Source organism: Melozone crissalis, unplaced genomic scaffold (genome assembly GCF_028551555.1).
Source record: "Melozone crissalis strain CALT ecotype California unplaced genomic scaffold, PUWL_Pcris_2 ptg000150l_1, whole genome shotgun sequence".
Taxonomy (NCBI): domain Eukaryota; kingdom Metazoa; phylum Chordata; class Aves; order Passeriformes; family Passerellidae; genus Melozone; species Melozone crissalis.
The window spans coordinates 1,379,280-1,396,783 of NW_026535921.1; the positions used below are offsets into that span (position 1 = coordinate 1,379,280).

Genomic DNA, 17,504 nt, shown 5'->3' on the forward strand with positions numbered 1-17,504 from the left:
TTTGTGGGGTTTTTTGGGATTTTATGGGGTTTTATGGGGTTTTGGGATTTATGAGGTTTATGGGGATTTTGGGGTTTTATGGGGTTTAATGAGGTTTTATAGAGTTTACGGGGTTCATGGGGTTTTTACAGGGTTTATTGGGTTTATGGGAGTTTATGGCAGGTTATGGGGTTTATGGGTTTTATGGGATTTATAGGGTTTTGGGGGGACGTATGGACTTTATGGGGTTTTGGGGGATTTTATGGGGTTTATGGGGCATTCATGGGGTTTTATGGGGGCTTAGGACATTTATGGGATTTTTATTGGGGTTTTATGGGCATGTATGGGTTTTTATGGGGTTTTAGGGCATTTATGGGGATTTATGGGATTTAATCTGGTTTATGGGGTTTATGGGATTTAATGTGGTTTATGGGGTTTATGGGGTATTTATGGGGTTTCCTGGGGGTTGAGAGGGATTTATGGGGTTTTATTGGCTTTTATGGGATTTATGGAGTTTATGGGGTTTTGGGGGATTTTATGGGGTTTAGGGTGTTTTTTGGGGTTTAAGGGGTTAATGGGGGTTTATGGTGTTTATGGGGTTTAATGGGGCATTATGGGATTAATGGGGTTTATGGGGTATTTCGGGGTTTTATAGGGGTTTGGGGTATTTATGGGGTTTTATTGGGGTTTATGGGTATTTATGGGCTTTTATGGAGTTTATGGGGGTTTATGGGGGTTTTATGGGGTTTTATGGACATTTACGGGCTTTTTATGGCATTTATGGGGTTTTATGGGGGTTTAGGGGGATTTTTGGGGTTTATGGGGTTTAGAGGTATTTTTGGGGTTTTTATGGGGTTTTCGGGCATTTATGTGTTTCCACCGACCCCCCCCACCGCCCCCCTAAATTCTTGGCCACCCCCTCTCCCCTTTTTGACCCTTCCCAGCCCCACGGAGCCCCCGGAGCGCCCCAAATCCCCCGCGCCGCTTTTGGGGCCGCCCCAAACCCCCCCGGGACCGCCTCAAGCCACGCCCACCCTGCGCTGGCCACGCCCCCCACACGGCGCGCTCGGATTACGTCACCCCGCCAGCGCTCGGCCACGCCCCCAGCTCTGATCACGCCCCTCGCGGGTCTGGCCACGCCCACATCCCCGCCCCCTCGCGCCATATTTGGTGTTTGGCCACGCCCCCAGGGAGGGGCGGGGCCGGCGCGAGCGCGCGCGCGGGGTTCGAACGCGGCGCCCGAAAACGGCCGGAAAAGGCGGGAAAAGGATCCCGGGATTCCCCGGGAATTTCCTTGGGATCGGCACCGGGAAAAGGATCCCGGAATTCCCGGCGCTCGGCGGCCGCAGCCAGCGAATCCCGGAGCGAGGTGGGACCGGCGGCTCTTCCTGGGAACCCCCGGAGCTGGGATCGCCCCCCAAATCCTGGGATTCCCCCCCAGTTCCCAATTCCCAACCCCGGATCCCCATCCCTGTGTTGGGATCCTCCCCCGCGCCACAATTCCCCAATCTGGGATCCCCCAGCCCGGGACCATCCCAGTTCCCGGGGCCGGGATTTCGGGGATCTCCCCAGTTCCCGGATCTGGGACCTCCCAAATCACGGGACTCCCTAAATTCCCAAACGGGGGAGCCCCCATGTCCCAAATCTAGCTCCCCCCCCCCCCACCCCCAATTCCCAAATCCAGCCTCCCCCAGTTCCCAAATATCCAGCCCCCTCAATTCCCAAAATTTCCCCAATTCCCAAAATTTCCCCCAATTCCCAAATCCAGAATTTCCCCAATTCTCAAATTCAGCCCCCCCCCCCCAATTCCCAAATCCAGGATTTTCCAATTCCCAAATCCAGCTCTCCCCAGTTCCCGAATCCAGGCCCCCCCAGTCCCCAAAATTTCCCCCAATTCCCCAAATTTCCCTGAATTCCCAAATTCGGGACCCCCTAATTCCCAAATCCTGGTCCCCCCCAATTCCCAAAATTTCCCTCAGTTCCCAAAACAGGCCCCTGCAATTCCCTATTCCCAAATCCAGGATTTCCCCCAAATCCAGCTCTCCCCAGTTCCCAAATCCAGGCCCCCCCCCCCCAATTCCCATAATCGGGACCCCCCACTTCCCAAATCTGGGATTTCCCAATTCCCAAATCCAGGCCCCAGCAATTCCCAAATCCAGGATTTCCCCAATTCCCAAAATTTACCCCAATTCCCAAATCCAGACCTCCCCAACTCTCAAATCTGGGATTTCCCAATTCCCAAATCCAGGATTTCCCCAATCTCCAAAATTCCCCTCAATTCCCAAATCCGGGATTTCCCTAATTCCCACAATTTCCCCCAAATCCAGCCCCCCCCCCCCCCCCCCCCACTTCCCAAATCCAAGATTTCCCCAATTCCCAACATTTACCCCAATTTCCAAATCTGGGATTTCCCAAAATCCAAAATCCAGGCCCCCCCAATTCCCAAAATTCCCCCCAGCGCCATTGGGGTCCCTCATGTCCCCTCGTTCCCCGCAGGATCGGGATCGGGATTGGGATCGGGATCGGGATCGGGATCGGCTCCATGGACACCTTCCAGTCCCCGACGCCCTCGGCACGCCGGGACAAAGCCGGTGAGGAACAGCGGGAATGGCCTGGAGTGATCCCAGAGGGATTGGGATGGTCCCAAAGGAATGGGAATGATCCCAAGGGGATGGGAACGTTCCCAAAGGGATTGGGATGTTCCCAAGGGGATCGGGATGTTCTCAAGGGGATGGGAACATTCCCAAAGGGACTGGGATATTCCCAAAAGGGATGAGAACATTCCCAAAGGGTTCCGGATGTTTCCAAGGGGATCGAGATGTTTGATCCTGGAACGCTCCCAAAAGGGACTGGGATGTTCCCAGAGGGATTGGGATGTTCCCAGAGGGATCGGGATGTTCCCAAAGGGATCAAGATGGTCCCTGAGGGATCAGAATGTTTGACCTCGGAATGTTCCCAGAGGGATGCGGATGGTCCCAAAGGGATCGAGGTGTTTGATCCCATAATGTTCCCAAACGGATCAGGATGTTGCCAAGGGGATGGGAATATTCCCAAAGGGATCAAGATGGTCCCAGAGGGGTCGGGATGGTCCTGAAGGGATCAGGAGATTTGATCCCGGAATGATCCCAAAGGGATTGGGATGGTCCCATGGGGGTCAGGATGGCCCCAAAGGGATCGGGAAGTTTCCAGAGGGATTGGGATGTTCCCAGGGGGATGGGAATTGTCCCAAAGGGATTGGGATATTCCCAAAGGGATCGGGATGGTCCCAAAGAGATCGGGATGTTCCCAGAGGGATCAAGATGGCCCCAGAGGGATAGGGATATTTGATCCCAGAATGTTCCCAAAGGGTTTGGGATGTTTCCAAAGGGATCGGGATGTTCCCAAAGGTGTCGGGATGTTCCCAAAGGGATGGGATATTTCCAGAGGGTTCGGGATGTTTGATCCCAGAATGATCCCAAAGGGATTGGGATGGTCCCAAGGGGATCGGGATGTTTAGTCCCGGGATAATCCCAAAGGGATGGGAATATTCCCAAAGGAATTGCAGTGTTCCCAAGGTGATGGGAATATTCCCAAAGGATCGGGATGGTCCCAGAGGGATGGGGAGGCTCCCAAAGGTGTTGGGATGTTTCTAAAGGGATCAGGATGATCCCAAAGGAATCAGGATGTTCCCAAGGGGATGAGAGTGTTCCCAAAAGGATGGGGATGTTCTCAAAGGGATTGGGATGTTCCCAGAGGGATGGGATATTTCCTAAGGGATTGGGATGTTTGATCCTGGAATGATCCCAAAGGGATCGGGATGTTCCCAAAAGGATAAGGATGTTCCCAAGGGGATGGGAACATTCCCAAAGGGATCAGGATGTTCCCAGAGGGATCGAGATGGTCCCAAAGGAATGGGGATGACCCCAAAGGGATTGGGATATTTCCAAAGGGATCGGGATGTTCCCAAAGGGGATGAGAGTGTGCCCAAAAGGATAGGAATGTTCCCAAGGGGATGGGAATATTCCCAAAGGGATCGGGATATTCCCAAAGGGGTAAGAATATTCCCAAAGTGACTGGAATGCTCCCAAAGGGGTTGGGATGTTCCCAAAGGGTTTGAGATGTTCCCAAAGGGTTTGCCAGACCCCAGGGGCTGTTCCAGGGAACGCCCTCATCCCAAACCCGGGATCACAAACGGGAAAGGCCTTGGAAGGATCCCGGGATGAATTCCAGAGGCTGTTCCAAGCCCTGTCCGACCTTTCCTGCAACAATCCCAGAGATTCCTGGGAAAACTCAGCCCGTCCCTCCCCCTTCCTCCTCCTCATCCTCATCCTCCCGGTTTTATCCCTGAGCACATCCAGGTGGGAAATCCCTGGGATCAGCTGGGATTGGTTTTCAATCCCCATTTCCCATCCCCATTCCTGTTCCCATTCCCATCCCAGATCCAATCCCTGCTTCCCATTCCCGTTCCCATCCCCATTTCCCATTCCCGTTTTCCATCTCCATTTCTCAGTCCTGTTTCCCATTCCCGTTCCAATCCTCGTTCCCATTCCCGTTTCCCATTTCTGATCTGCATTCCCATCCCTGTTTTCCCATATCCATTTCCTGTCCCTGCTCCCATCCCCGTTCCCATTCCCATTTCCATCCCCATTTCCCATTGCTGTTCCCATTCCTGTTTCCCATGCCCATCCCCATTTCCCGTTCCTATCCCAGCTCCTTTTTGTGCTTCCTGGAATTCCCCTTTGGAATTGGGGCTGGATCTGCGGGATCTCCGTTTTCTAGGGAACAAACTCCTCCAGGGAACGGAGCCAAAATTTGGGAAAACACTGTGGGGGTTGGAAGGAGCTTTCCTAAAAATCTGGGTCAGGAACAGGTTCAGAGCATCCCGTGGGAATCATGGAATATTTTGGGCTGGGAATTCTGACCATTCCCAGTTCTGCCAAGGATCTGCGACCCTGAAATCCCCTGGGATTTAAATCCTGCAGGGAATGGGGACTCCAGGGCTGAGAATTCCAGACAGGATCTGTTCCCAAAATCCAAATGAACTTTCCCAGGAAGTTTGAGGCCGTTCCCTCCCATCCTGTGGGTGATTCCTGAGGAGCAGATCCAGGATTTCCCCTGGGATCAGCAGATCCCATTCCAAGTTGGATTTTCCTGTAGGATCAGCAGATCCCAATCCCAGTGGAGTTCCTGTAGGATCAGCAGATCCCGATCCCAGCGGGATTGTCCATGGGATCAGCAGATCCCGACCCCAGAGGGGTTTCCCATGGGATCAGCAGATCCCGTTCCAAGTTGGATTTTCCTGTAGGATCAGCAGATCCCAATGCCAGGGGGATTTCCCATGGGATCAGCAGGTCCCGATCCCAGTGGGATTTCCCATGGGATCACCGGGAATTGTCCCTGCAGAGCCCGGCCCCATGTCTGTGACCATCCCGGCCTCTCCCTTCATGCAGAAGTTGGGATTCGGCACCGGAGTCAGCGTCTACCTGATGAAAAGGTTGGGAATTGCTATCCTGGGAAATCCCAGAGGTGATCCTGGTTTTCCTCCCTGTGGATACGGAGCCGAGGGAGGGATTTGGGAATTGTGGAGTGGGGAAGGAACGTGGAGTTTTGGGATAACCCTGTCCCGGCTGGAATTGTGGGATTTGATCTCCATTATTTTGGGATAACCCTTTCCCAGCTGTAATTTCAGGATTTTGGGCTCCATTATTTTGGGATAACCTTGCCCAGTTATAATTCCGGGATTTGGGGCTTCATTATTTTGGGATGACCCTGTCCCGGCTGGAATTCCAGGATTTGGGCTCCATTCCTGGGAATTCTGGGATTTCGGCTCCATTATTTTGGGATAACCCCATTGGTCTTTCCGTGGATGGAATTCAGGGATTTGGGGCCATTCCTGGGATAAATCTTGGCTGGAATTCCAGGGATTTGGGGCTCCATGATTCTGGGATAACCTTGTCCCAGCTGGAGTTCCAGGATCTGGGCTCCATTCCTGGGAATCCAGGATTTTGGGCTCCATTATTCTGGGATAACCCTTTCCCAGCTGTAATTCTGAGATTTTGGGCTTGATTATTTTTGGATAATGCTTTCCCAGCTGGAATTCCAGGGATTTGGGCTCCATTCCTGCGAATTCCAGGATTTGGGCTCCATTCCTGGGAAGTGCTAGATTTTGGGCTCCATTATTTTGGGATATCCCATTCCCAGCCGGAATTCCAGGGATTCAGGCTCCATTCTTTCAGGTTAACCCATTCCCAGCTGGAATTCCAGGGGTTTAGACTCCATTATTTCGGAATAACCCTGTGCCGGCTGGAATTCCAGGGCTTTGGGCTCCATTCTTGGGAATTCTGGGATTTGGGCTCCATTATTTTGGAATAACCCTGTCCTGGCTGGAATTCAGGGATTTTGGACGCCTTTATTTTGGGATAGCCCTTTCCTGGCCGGAATTCCAGGACTGGGCCCCATTCTTGTGACTTCCATTATTTTGGGATAATCCTTGCCAAGCTGTAATTCTGGAATTTGGGACTTCATTATTTTGGGTTAACCCTGTCCTGGCTGGAATTCCAAGATTTTGGGCTCCAGTATTCTGGGATAACCCTTTCCCAGCTGTAATTCCGGGACTTTGGGTTTGATTATTTTTGGATAACGCTTTCCCAGCTGGAATTCCAGGGATTTGGGCTCCATTCCTGCGAATTCCAGGATTTGGGCTCCATTCCTGGGAAGTGCTAGATTTTGGGCTCCATTATTTTGGGATATCCCATTCCCAGCCGGAATTCCAGGGATTCGGGCTCCATTATTTCAGGTTAACCCATTCCCAGCTTGAATTCCAGAGGTTTAGCCTCCATTATTTCGGGATAACCCTGTCCCGGCTGGAATTCCAGGGCTTTGGGCTCCATTCCTTCCCTCCACCAGCCCCACCTGGAAACGGGATCGGATAAAAATTCCCTTTCCCCGAAAATTCCGCGGAGGGATTCGCAGCATTCCCGTCCCGCGGCGGGCGGATCGGATCCCCTTCCCGTTGGGAATTCCGTGGCAATTCCCGCGTTTTTCCCGGGCAGGTCCCCGCGGGGGCTGCCGCGCTCCCCGTGGGCCGTGAAGAAGATCAACGCCGGCTGCTCGCAGAGCCAGCGCAGCCTCTTCCAGCGGAGGCTGCGGGAGGAGGCGCGGACCCTGCGGAACCTGCGGCACCCCAACATCGTCGGTGCGCGTTCCCGGGAACGGAGGGGCCCGATCCCACGGGAATGGAAGGGTTGGGTACATTGGGAATGGGGTTGGATCCACGGGAATGGAAATGGATTTGATTGGAATGGGGTTGGGTACATCGGGAATGGGGTTGGATCCACGGGAATGGAGGGGTTGGATTTGATTGGAATGGGGTGGGGTACATTGGGAATGGGGTTGGATCCATGGGAATGGGAATGGATGTGATGGGAATGGGGTTGGGTACATTGGGAATGGAGGAATGGATCCCTTGGGAATGGGGTTGGACGTGATGGGAATGGGGTTGCATACATTGGGAATGGGGTTGGATCCATGGGAATGGAGGGGTTGGATTTGATGGGAATGGGGTTGGGTACATTGGGAATGGAGGGATGGATTTGATGGGAATGGATCCACGGGAATGGAGGGGTTGGATCCATGGGAATTGGTTGGATCCACTGGGAATGGAGGGGATTTGATGGGAATGGGGTTGGATGTGATGGGAATGGGGTTGCATCCATTGGGAATGGGAATGGATTTGAAGGGAATGGGGTTGGATCTGTGGGAATGGAGGTGTTGGATTTGATGGGAATGGAGGGATAAATCCATGGGAATGAAGGAGTTGGATCCATTGGGAATGGAGAGATGGATCCAAGGGAATGGGTTTGGGTACATTGGGAATGGAGGGGGTGGATCTGTGGGAATGGAGGGATGGATCCGTGGGAATGGAGGCGTTGGATCCGTTGGGAATGGGGTTGGATCTGTTGGGAATGGAATTGGATTTGTTGGGAATTTGGTTGGATCTGTGGGAATGGAGGGATGGATCCATTGGAAATGGAGGGTTGGGTCTGTTGGGAATGGGGTTGGGTACATTGGGAATGGAGGGGGTGGATCTGTGGGAATGGAGAGGTTGGATTTGTTGGGAATGGGTGGGCTGGATTTGTGGCAATGAGGGGACGGATGCATGGGAATGGAGGGGTTGGATCCATGGGAATAGAGGGGGAGATGAGGGGGATCCGGGATTGGGGAATTCCAGACCTCCCAGTGCCTCTGGAGTTCCCAGGGAAGCCGGGGCTGCCCCCGGATCCCTGGGAGTGTCCAAGGATGGATTTGGAGCTCCCTGGGATCAAGGGAGGGCTCAGGGTTGGACTGGGATGGGACTGAAATCCATTAATCCCATCCAGAACATTCCATGATTGTGGTTGCCATCCCCATTCCCATCCCATTCTCACGGATCCCATTCTCATTAATCCCATTCCCATGGATCCCACAGCTCCGATTCCCATGAATCCCATTCCCACTCCAATGGATCCCATTCCTACAGCTCCCATTCCCACGGATCCCATTCCCATGGATCCAATCCCATTACCATTCCCACAATTCCATTCCCATTCTCATGGCTCCCATTCCCATTCCCAGAAATCCCATGGCTCCCATTCCTATGGATCCCATTCCCACAAATCCCATTCCCATGGATCCCATCCCCATGGATCCCATCCCATTGCCATTCCCATGGATCCCATGGCTCCCATTCCCACTGATCCCATGGCTCCCATTCCCAGTGATCCCATTCGCACGGATCCCATGGCTCCCATTCCCATAGATCCCATTCCCACAGCTCCCATTCCCACAGATCCCATGGATCCCATCCCAATCCCAAGGATCCCATTCCCACCCCCATTCCAATTGTCAGGGATCCAATTCCCATGGCTCCCATTCCCGTGGATCCCATTCCCACGGATCCCATTCCCATTCCCATGGCTCCCATTCCCAGTGATCCCATTGCCATTCCAGGGTACCGGGCGCTGACGAAGGCTCCGGACGGGAGCCTCTGCCTGGCCATGGAATTCGGGGGGGAGAAATCCCTGAACGACCTCATCGAGGAGCGCCGGGAGCAGGGCCTGGGAATGTTCCCGGCAAACACCATCCTGCACGTGGCCCTCAGCATGGCCAGGGGCCTCCAGGTACCGGGAAAATCCCAGGGAAATCCCGGAATTCTGGGGAAACCCTGGGAGTTCTGGGAAAGTCATGGGATTCCGAGAAGATTCTGAGATTCCAAGGAAATCCTGAAAATCTGGGATAAAGGGGAGCCAGAGGGGCTGTCTAGATGCTGGGATAGGGATGGGGATGGGTGGGATCTTGGGAGGGATTTCCCGGCTGGGCTGGAATTCCCAGAGAATCCTGGGGAAAGTCCAAGGAAAGGTTGGAGTGGCCTGGGATTGGGGTTGGAATGGGGTGGGATTGAAGGTCCATCGATCCCATCCCAAACCATTCTGGGATTCTGGGATCAAGGGCACTCAGGATCCATCCTGAGGGATTTTTATGGAATTTGGGGATGGAAAAGGGAAGGGAGACCCTTCCTGGAGTCCTGAATTCCCAGTGAAGGCCCTGGATCCCAAAATTCCTTCTCAGGGAGGAATTGGCATGGGGATGGATCCAATGTCAGGCTGGGAGAGCTGGGAATGGAGGGAATTCCTAGGAAAGGGGAGCTTGGGGTGGGATTTGGGAAGGGATTCCTGGCTGGGCTGGAATTCCCAGAGAATCCCTGGGAGAGTCCAAGGAAAGGTTGGAGCGGTCTGGGATTGAGGTTGGAATTGGATGGGATGGGATTGAAGGTCCATGGATCCCATCCCAAACCATTCTGGGATCAAGGAATTTTTGTGGAATTCGGGGATGGAAAAGGGAAGGGAGACCCTTCCTGGAGTCCTGAATTCCCAGGGAAGCCCCTGGATCCCGAAATTCCTCCTCAAGGAGTTGGGATGGGGCTGGATCCAACCCAGGAGAGCTGGAGGGGGATTTGGGAAAAGGGCCTGGAATGGCAGCACAGGGAATGGCTCCCACCATGGCCAGAGGGTCGGGATTTTGGGATCTTGGAAAGTAATTCCCATTGGGGCTGGAGTTCCCAGAGAATCCCTGGCAGTGCCCAAGGAGCGGCCGCAGGATTGGGCTGATCCATGAGATCCCCCAACCCACGGATTCCGAGCCACCCCCGAGGTTTTGAGGCTGGATCCGGGATTTGTCCTTGGTCTGAATTCCCGGCATTCCCGGGGTTTCCCGCAGTACCTGCACACGGAGCAGCGGCTGCTCCACGGCGACATCAAATCCCCCAACGTCGTCGTCCGCGGCGCCTTCGAGACCGTCAAGATCTGCGACGTCGGCGTCTCCCTGCCCCTGGATGAGAACCTGACAGGTGGGAACCCGGGAATGCCCGGGAATGGGGGATCCCCGTAAATTGGTATGGAGTGTGGGACTCCCATCCCACGGATCCCATTCCCAGCATCCCTTTGATCCCTGGATCCTGTGGCAGTGAGTGATCCCCTTCCCAATCCATTCCCATTCCCAATCCTGTCCCTGATATCCCGTTATCCCGCTGCAGTGAGCGATCCCATTCCCAATCCTAAAATCCCTTTGATCCCAATATCCCGCTATCCCTCTGCTGCTGCTGCAGTGAGCAATCCCATTCCCAATATCCTGATATCCCTTTGATCCCATCATTCCCAATTTGTTCCCTCCGCTCCTTCAGCAGCGAGCAATCCCGATCACATTCCCAATCCCATTCCTGAAATCCCTTTGATCTCATTCCCATTCCCAATCCCAATATCCCAGTCCTGATATCCAGTTGATCCCGATTGGTCCCTGTTATCCCTGTGCAGTGAGAAACCCGTCCCTGTACTGCGTGGCCAATCCCAAAATTCTATTGATTCCATTATTCCAAATACGTTCCTGTTATCCCATGGCAGTGAGCGACCCCTCTCTCTCCTATGTGGGCACAGAGCCCTATATCCCTTTGATCCCATTATTCCCGATTTATTCCCGTTTTTCCTTCGGCAGTGAGCGACCCCTCGCTGTGCTACGTGGGCACGGAGCCCCATATCCCATTGATCCCATTGATCCCATAATTCCCGATTTATTCCCGTTTTTCCCTGTGCAGTGAGCGACCCATCCCTGTGCTACGTGGGCACGGAGCCCCATATCCCATTGATCCCACTGATCCCATAATTCCCGATTTATTCCCGTTTTTCCCTGTGCAGTGAGCGATCCCTCCCTGTGCTACGTGGGCACAGAGCCCCATTGATCCCATTGATCCCATTGATCCCATATTTCCCGATTTATTCCCGTTTTTCCCTGTGCAGTGAGCGATCCCTCGCTGTGCTACGTGGGCACGGAGCCCCATATCCCATTGATCCCATTGATCCCATTGATCCCGTTATTCCCGATTTATTCCCGTTTTTCCCTCGGCAGTGAGCGATCCCTCGCTGTGCTACGTGGGCACGGAGCCCCAAATCCCATTGATCCCATTGATCCCATTATTCCCGATTTATTCCCGTTTTTCCTTCGGCAGTGAGCAACCCCTCCCTGTGCTACGTGGGCACAGAGCCCCATTGATCCCATTGATCCCATTGATCCCATAATTCCCGATTTATTCCCGTTTTTCCCTGTGCAGTGAGCGACCCCTCGCTGTGATACGTGGGCACGGAGCCCCATATCCCATTGATCCCATTGATCCCGTTATTCCTGATTTATTCCCGTTTTTCCCTCGGCAGTGAGCGATCCCTCCCTGTGCTACGTGAGCACAGAGCCCCATATCCCATTGATCCCATTGATCCCGTTATTCCCGATTTATTCCCGTTTTTCCCTCGGCAGTGAGCGATCCCTCCCTGTACTATGTGGGCACGGAGCCCCATATCCCATTGATCCCATTGATCCCGTTATTCCCGATTTATTCCCGTTTTTCCCTCGGCAGTGAGCGATCCCTCCCTGTGCTACGTGGGCACGGAGCCCCATTGATCCCATTGATCCCATTATTCCCGATTTATTCCCGTTTTTCCCTCGGCAGTGAGCGATCCCTCCCTGTGCTACGTGGGCACAGAGCCCCATATCCCATTGATCCCATTGATCCCATTATTCCCGATTTATTCCCGTTTTTCCCTGTGCAGTGAGCGATCCCTCCCTGTGCTACGTGGGCACGGAGCCCCATATCCCATTGATCCCATTGATCCCGTTATTCCCGATTTATTCCCGTTTTTCCCTGTGCAGTGAGCGATCCCTCCCTGTGCTACGTGGGCACGGAGCCCCATATCCCATTGATCCCATTGATCCCGTTATTCCCGATTTATTCCCGTTTTTCCCTGTGCAGTGAGCGACGCCTCCCTGTGCTACGTGGGCACGGAGCCCCATATCCCATTGATCCCATTGATCCCATTATTCCCGATTTATTCCCGTTTTTCCCTCGGCAGTGAGCGATCCCTCGCTGTGCTACGTGGGCACGGAGCCCCATATCCCATTGATCCCATTGATCCCGTTATTCCCGATTTATTCCCGTTTTTCCCTCGGCAGTGAGCGATCCCTCCCTGTGCTACATGGGCACGGAGCCCCATTGATCCCATTGATCCCATAATTCCCGATTTATTCCCGTTTTTCCCTCGGCAGTGAGCGATCCCTCGCTGTGCTACGTGGGCACGGAGCCCCATATCCCATTGATCCCATTATTCCCGATTTATTCCCGTTTTTCCTTCGGCAGTGAGCGATCCCTCGCTGTGCTACGTGGGCACGGAGCCCCATATCCCATTGATCCCATTGATCCCATTATTCCCGATTTATTCCCGTTTTTCCCTGTGCAGTGAGCGACCCCTCCCTGTGCTACGTGGGCACGGAGCCGTGGTCGCCGCCCGAGGCGCTGGAGCCGGGCGGGGCCATCTCGGACCGCGCCGACGTCTTCGCCTTCGGCCTCACGCTCTGGGAGATGCTGGCCCTGAACGTGCCCCACCTGCCCCCGCTCCGCGACGACGGATCCGACGGTACCGGGAACACAACGGGAATGCCAGGAATAACGGGAATGCCAGGAATTACAGAGAGGGAACAGGCGCGGGGAAGGGATCCGGGGAGTGCTCGGGTGGGAAAGGGGCTTTGGGATTTGGGGAAAGGGGAATGGGATGGGATGGGATGGGATTCCCACTGGGAAAGGGGAGCTTGGGATTGTGGGATCTCGGGAAGGAATTCCTGGCTCAGCTGGAATTCCCGGAGGATCGCTGGGAGTGTCCCAGGGTGGATTTGGATCACCCCGGGATGGTGGGACTGGAGTGGGATGGAATTGAAGGTCCATGGATTCCATCCCAAACCATTCCGGGATTCTGGGATCAAGGACACTCAGGGTCCATCCCAAGGGATTTTTATGGAATTTGGGGATGGGAAAGGGAAGGGAGACCCTTCCTGTAGTCCTGAATTCCCAGGGAAGCCCCTGGATCCCAAAATTCCTTCTCAAGCAGGAATCGGGATGGAGATGCATCCAGTGGCAGGCTGGGAGAGCTGGGAATGTGCAGCTGGATCAGGGGAGGATCCAGGGAATCCTTGGAGCCGCTTCCCCATCCCAAAGGGGCTGCAGGAGAGCTGGGATTTGGGCAAGGGCTGGAGGGGCAGGAGGCAGGGAATGGCTTCCAGTGGGAAAGGGGAGCTTGGGATGGTGGGATCTTGGGAAGGAATTCCTGGCTGGGCTGGAATTCCCAGAGAATCCCTGGGAGCATCCAAGGGTGGATTTGGATCACCCTGGGATGGTGGGAAGGGTCCCTGGGATGGGATTGAAGGTCCAGGGATTCCATCCCAAACCATTCCGGGATTCCGGGCTCAAGGACACTCAGGATCCATCCCGAGGGATTTTTATGGAATTTGGGGATGGGAAAGGGAAGGGAGACCCTTCCTGGAGTCCTGAATTCCCAGGGAATTTCCTGGATCCTGAAATTCCGTCTCAAGGAGGAGTTGGGATGGGGCTGGATCCAACCCAGGAGAGCTGGAGAGGGATTTGGGAAAAGGGCCTGGAATGGCAGGAAAGGGAATGGCTCCCACCATGGCCAGCAGGTCGGGATTTGGGGATCTTGGGATTTTGGGATCTTGGGAAGGAATTCCTGTCTGGGCTGGAATTCCAGAGAATCCTGTGGGAGTGTCCAAGGAAAGCTTAGGACCCTGGGAACATCAGGAAGCGCCAGGCTGGGATCAGCGCAGGATTCCTGGGATCTGCTCCCTGCCGCCATTGCAGAGGGTTGGGATTTTGGGATCTTGGGGTTTTGGGATTTTGGGAAGGAATTCCTGTCTGCGAGGGTGAGGAGGGGCTGGGCTGGAATTCCCAGAGGATCCCTGGCAGTGTCCAAGGAAAGGCTGAGATCACCCTGGGTACATCACGAAGCGCCGTGCGGGGATTCTCCGGATCCGTTGCCAATGGCTGCTCCTTCCCCGGATTCCAGAGGGTTGGGATTTTGGGATCTTGGGGTTTTGGGATTTTGGTAAAGAATTCCTGGCTGGGAAGGTGAGGAGGTGCAGTGTCAGCATCACTCTGGGAAGTTCAGGAAACGCCGGGCTGGAATTGGGGCCGGGATTCCCGCTCCCCTGCCGCCATTCCAGAGGGTTGGGATTTTGGGGTTTTGGGATTCTTGGATTTTGGCGTTTTTGGATCTTGGTATCCCAGAAGGGAATTCCTGGCTGGGAGGGTGAGGAGGGGCTGGGCTGGAATTTCCAGAGAATTGCTGAGAGTGCCCAAGGAAAGCTTGGGATCGCTCTGGGTACATCAGGAAGCGGCGGGCTGGGATGGGGCCGGGATTATTCCCGGTACCCGCTGCTGACGGCCGCTCCCTCTCTCTCTGTCTCCCCGTCCCTCCTTCCCGTTATCCCAGAGGATTCGTGCTCGGAGGATTCCCTGGACGAGGCCGCGTACCAGGCCGCGCTGGGGTCGCGGCCGCCGCTGCCCGCGGAGGCGGCGCGGGAGCCCTCGCAGCGGCCCGTGCGGGAGCTCTTCTGCGCGTGCACCGCCCGCGAGCCCCCGCGGCGCCCCCCGGCGGCCACCATCGTCACTGCGCTGCTGCAGCTGCGGGAACAGGAACAGCAGCCGGGGGGAGAGCGGGAATGAGGGGCGGGATAACGGGGTGGGAATGATGAGGGACAGCGGGGATAGCCGGGATAACACAGCGGGAATGAGGGGCGGGGGACAGCGGGAGTGAGGGATGGGATAACAGGGCGGGAATGCCCCCGCAGGGGCCCGTGCCGGAGCTCTTCTGCGCATGCGCCGCCCGCGGCGCCCCCTGGCGGCCACCGTGGTCACTGCGCTGCTGCAGCTGCGGGAATGCCGGGAACGGGAGAGCGGGAATGAGGGATGGGATAACGGGAATAATGCCGGGAGAGTGGGAATGAGGGACAGGGAACAGCTCGGGAATGATGGGATAACAGAGGGGGAATGACGGGATAACACAGCCCTGAGGGAATAGCCGGGATAACACAGCGGGAATGAGGGATGGGGGAGAGCTCGGGAATGCCGGGATAACACTGCGGGAATGATGGGATAACAGCCCTGAGGGGAGAGTGGGAATGCTGGGAGAGCGGGAATGATGAGGGATAACGGAGCAGGAATGAGGGATGGGATAACGGAACAGGAATAGTTGGGATAACAGAGCGGGAATGACAAGGAATAACAGAGCAGGAATGATGGGATCACACAGTGGGAATGAGGGATGGGATAACGGAACAGGAATAGTTGGGATAACGGAGTGGGAATGACAGGATAACCACGGAGTGGGAACAGCTGGGAGAGCAGGAATGATGAGGGAATGAGGGACAGAGTGGGAATGCCGGGATAACAGAGCGGGAATAACGCCAGGAGAGCAGGAATAGCCAGGATAACACAGGAGCGGGAATGATGGATGAGGGACAGCGAGAACGCCGGGATAACACAGCCCTGAGGGACAGTGGGAATGCTGGGAGAGCGGGAATGATGAGGGATAACGAGCAGGAATGAGGGATGGGATAACGGAACAGGAATAGTTGGGATAATAACAGAGCGGGAATGACGGGATAACAGTGGGAATGACGGGATAACAGAGCGGGAACAGCAGGAGAGCGGGAATGATGAGGGACAGAGCGGGAATGACGGGATAACGGAGCGGGAATGACGGAATAACAGTGGGAATGAGGGATAACAGAGCGGGAACAGCCAGGAGAACGGGAATGATGAGGGACAGAGCGGGAATGTACGGGATAACGGAGCGGGAATGGCCGGGAGAGCGGGAATGATGAGGGATAACACAGCGGGAACGATCGGGATAACAGAGCCCTGAGGGGAGAGCGGGAATGCCGGGATAACTGACGATGGAGCGGGAATTCTGGGATAACACAGAATTCTGGGATAAGGGAGCAGGAACTCTGGGATTGCGGAGTGGAAATTGTGGGATAACAGAGCCCTGAGAGACCTGGATAACAGAGCGGGAATTCTGGGATAACGGAGCGGGAATTCCAGGACAATGGAGCCCTGAAAGACTGGGATGGCTGAGTGGGTGACAGGGATGGAATTCTGGAATAACGGAGCTGGAATTCTGCGATAACGGAGCGGGAATTCCTGGATAACAGAGCCCCTGAGAGACCGGGATAGCGGAGCTGGAATTCTGCGATAACGGAGCGGGAATTCCTGGGATTACAGAGCCCAGAATTCCAGAGCCTTGAGAGCCTGGGATAATGGAGAAGGAATTCCACAGCCTGAGAGACTGGGATTACGGAGCTGGAATTGCTGGGATTATGGAGCTAGAATTCCCAGGATAATGGAGCTGGAATTACTGGGATTATGGAGCTAGAATTCCCAGGATCATGGAGCTGGAATTGCTGGGATTATGGAGTTGGAATTGGTGGGATTATGGAGTTGGAATTCCCAGGATAATGCAGCTGGAATTGCTGGGATAACAGAGCTGGAATTCCTGGGATTACGGAGCTAGAATTCCCAGGATCATGGAGCTGGAATTGCTGGGATTATGGAGCTGGAATTGCTGGGATTATGGAGTTGGAATTCCCGGGATAATGGAGCTGGAATTGCTGGGATTATGGAGCTGGAATTCCCAGGATAATGGAGCAGAATTCCCAGAATTCCAGAACCTGACACCTCCTCCCACTTTCCCAGAGCTTGATATTCCCAGATTTCCAGGATGTGGCTCTGGAGCCTGACATTCCTGGAATTCCAGAGCCCTGACATTCCCAGATTTCCAGCAGGATGTGATTCCTGACGTTCCTGGAATTCCAGGGCCTGAAACTCCTGGAATTCCAGAGCCCTGACATTCCCGGATTTCCTTTCTTGTCGGAGTTTCCCTCTTTTTTGGGTCAGATTTTCCTCCTTTTCCAGTTGAGATTTTCCCACTCTGGGTTTGGATTTTCCCTCTTTTTTGGGTCAGATTTTCCCAAATTTTCAGGTGGATTCCCTCAGGTTCGGAGTTGGATTTTCCCTCTTTTTTTTGGGCTGGAATTCCCCAAGTTTTCCCATTGGATTTCCCCCCCTATTTCAATTGGATTTTTCCCTGTTTTTAGGTTGAATTTCCCACTCTTTGGGGTTT

General features: G+C 54.5%; 1 protein-coding gene across 1 annotated transcript; it reads left to right on the forward strand.

The window, feature by feature from the left end:
- The first annotated feature begins 1,281 nt into the window (after positions 1-1,281).
- Positions 1,282-15,046, forward strand: PBK (PDZ binding kinase). The gene is made up of 8 exons (XM_054293455.1): positions 1,282-1,348; positions 2,476-2,570; positions 5,362-5,452; positions 7,011-7,153; positions 8,947-9,116; positions 10,213-10,342; positions 12,774-12,950; positions 14,814-15,046. The coding sequence occupies exons 2-8, from the start codon at positions 2,522-2,524 to the stop codon at positions 15,044-15,046; spliced, it is 993 nt and encodes a 330-aa protein (XP_054149430.1). The 5' UTR covers positions 1,282-1,348; positions 2,476-2,521.
- The last annotated feature ends 2,458 nt before the right edge of the window (positions 15,047-17,504 follow it).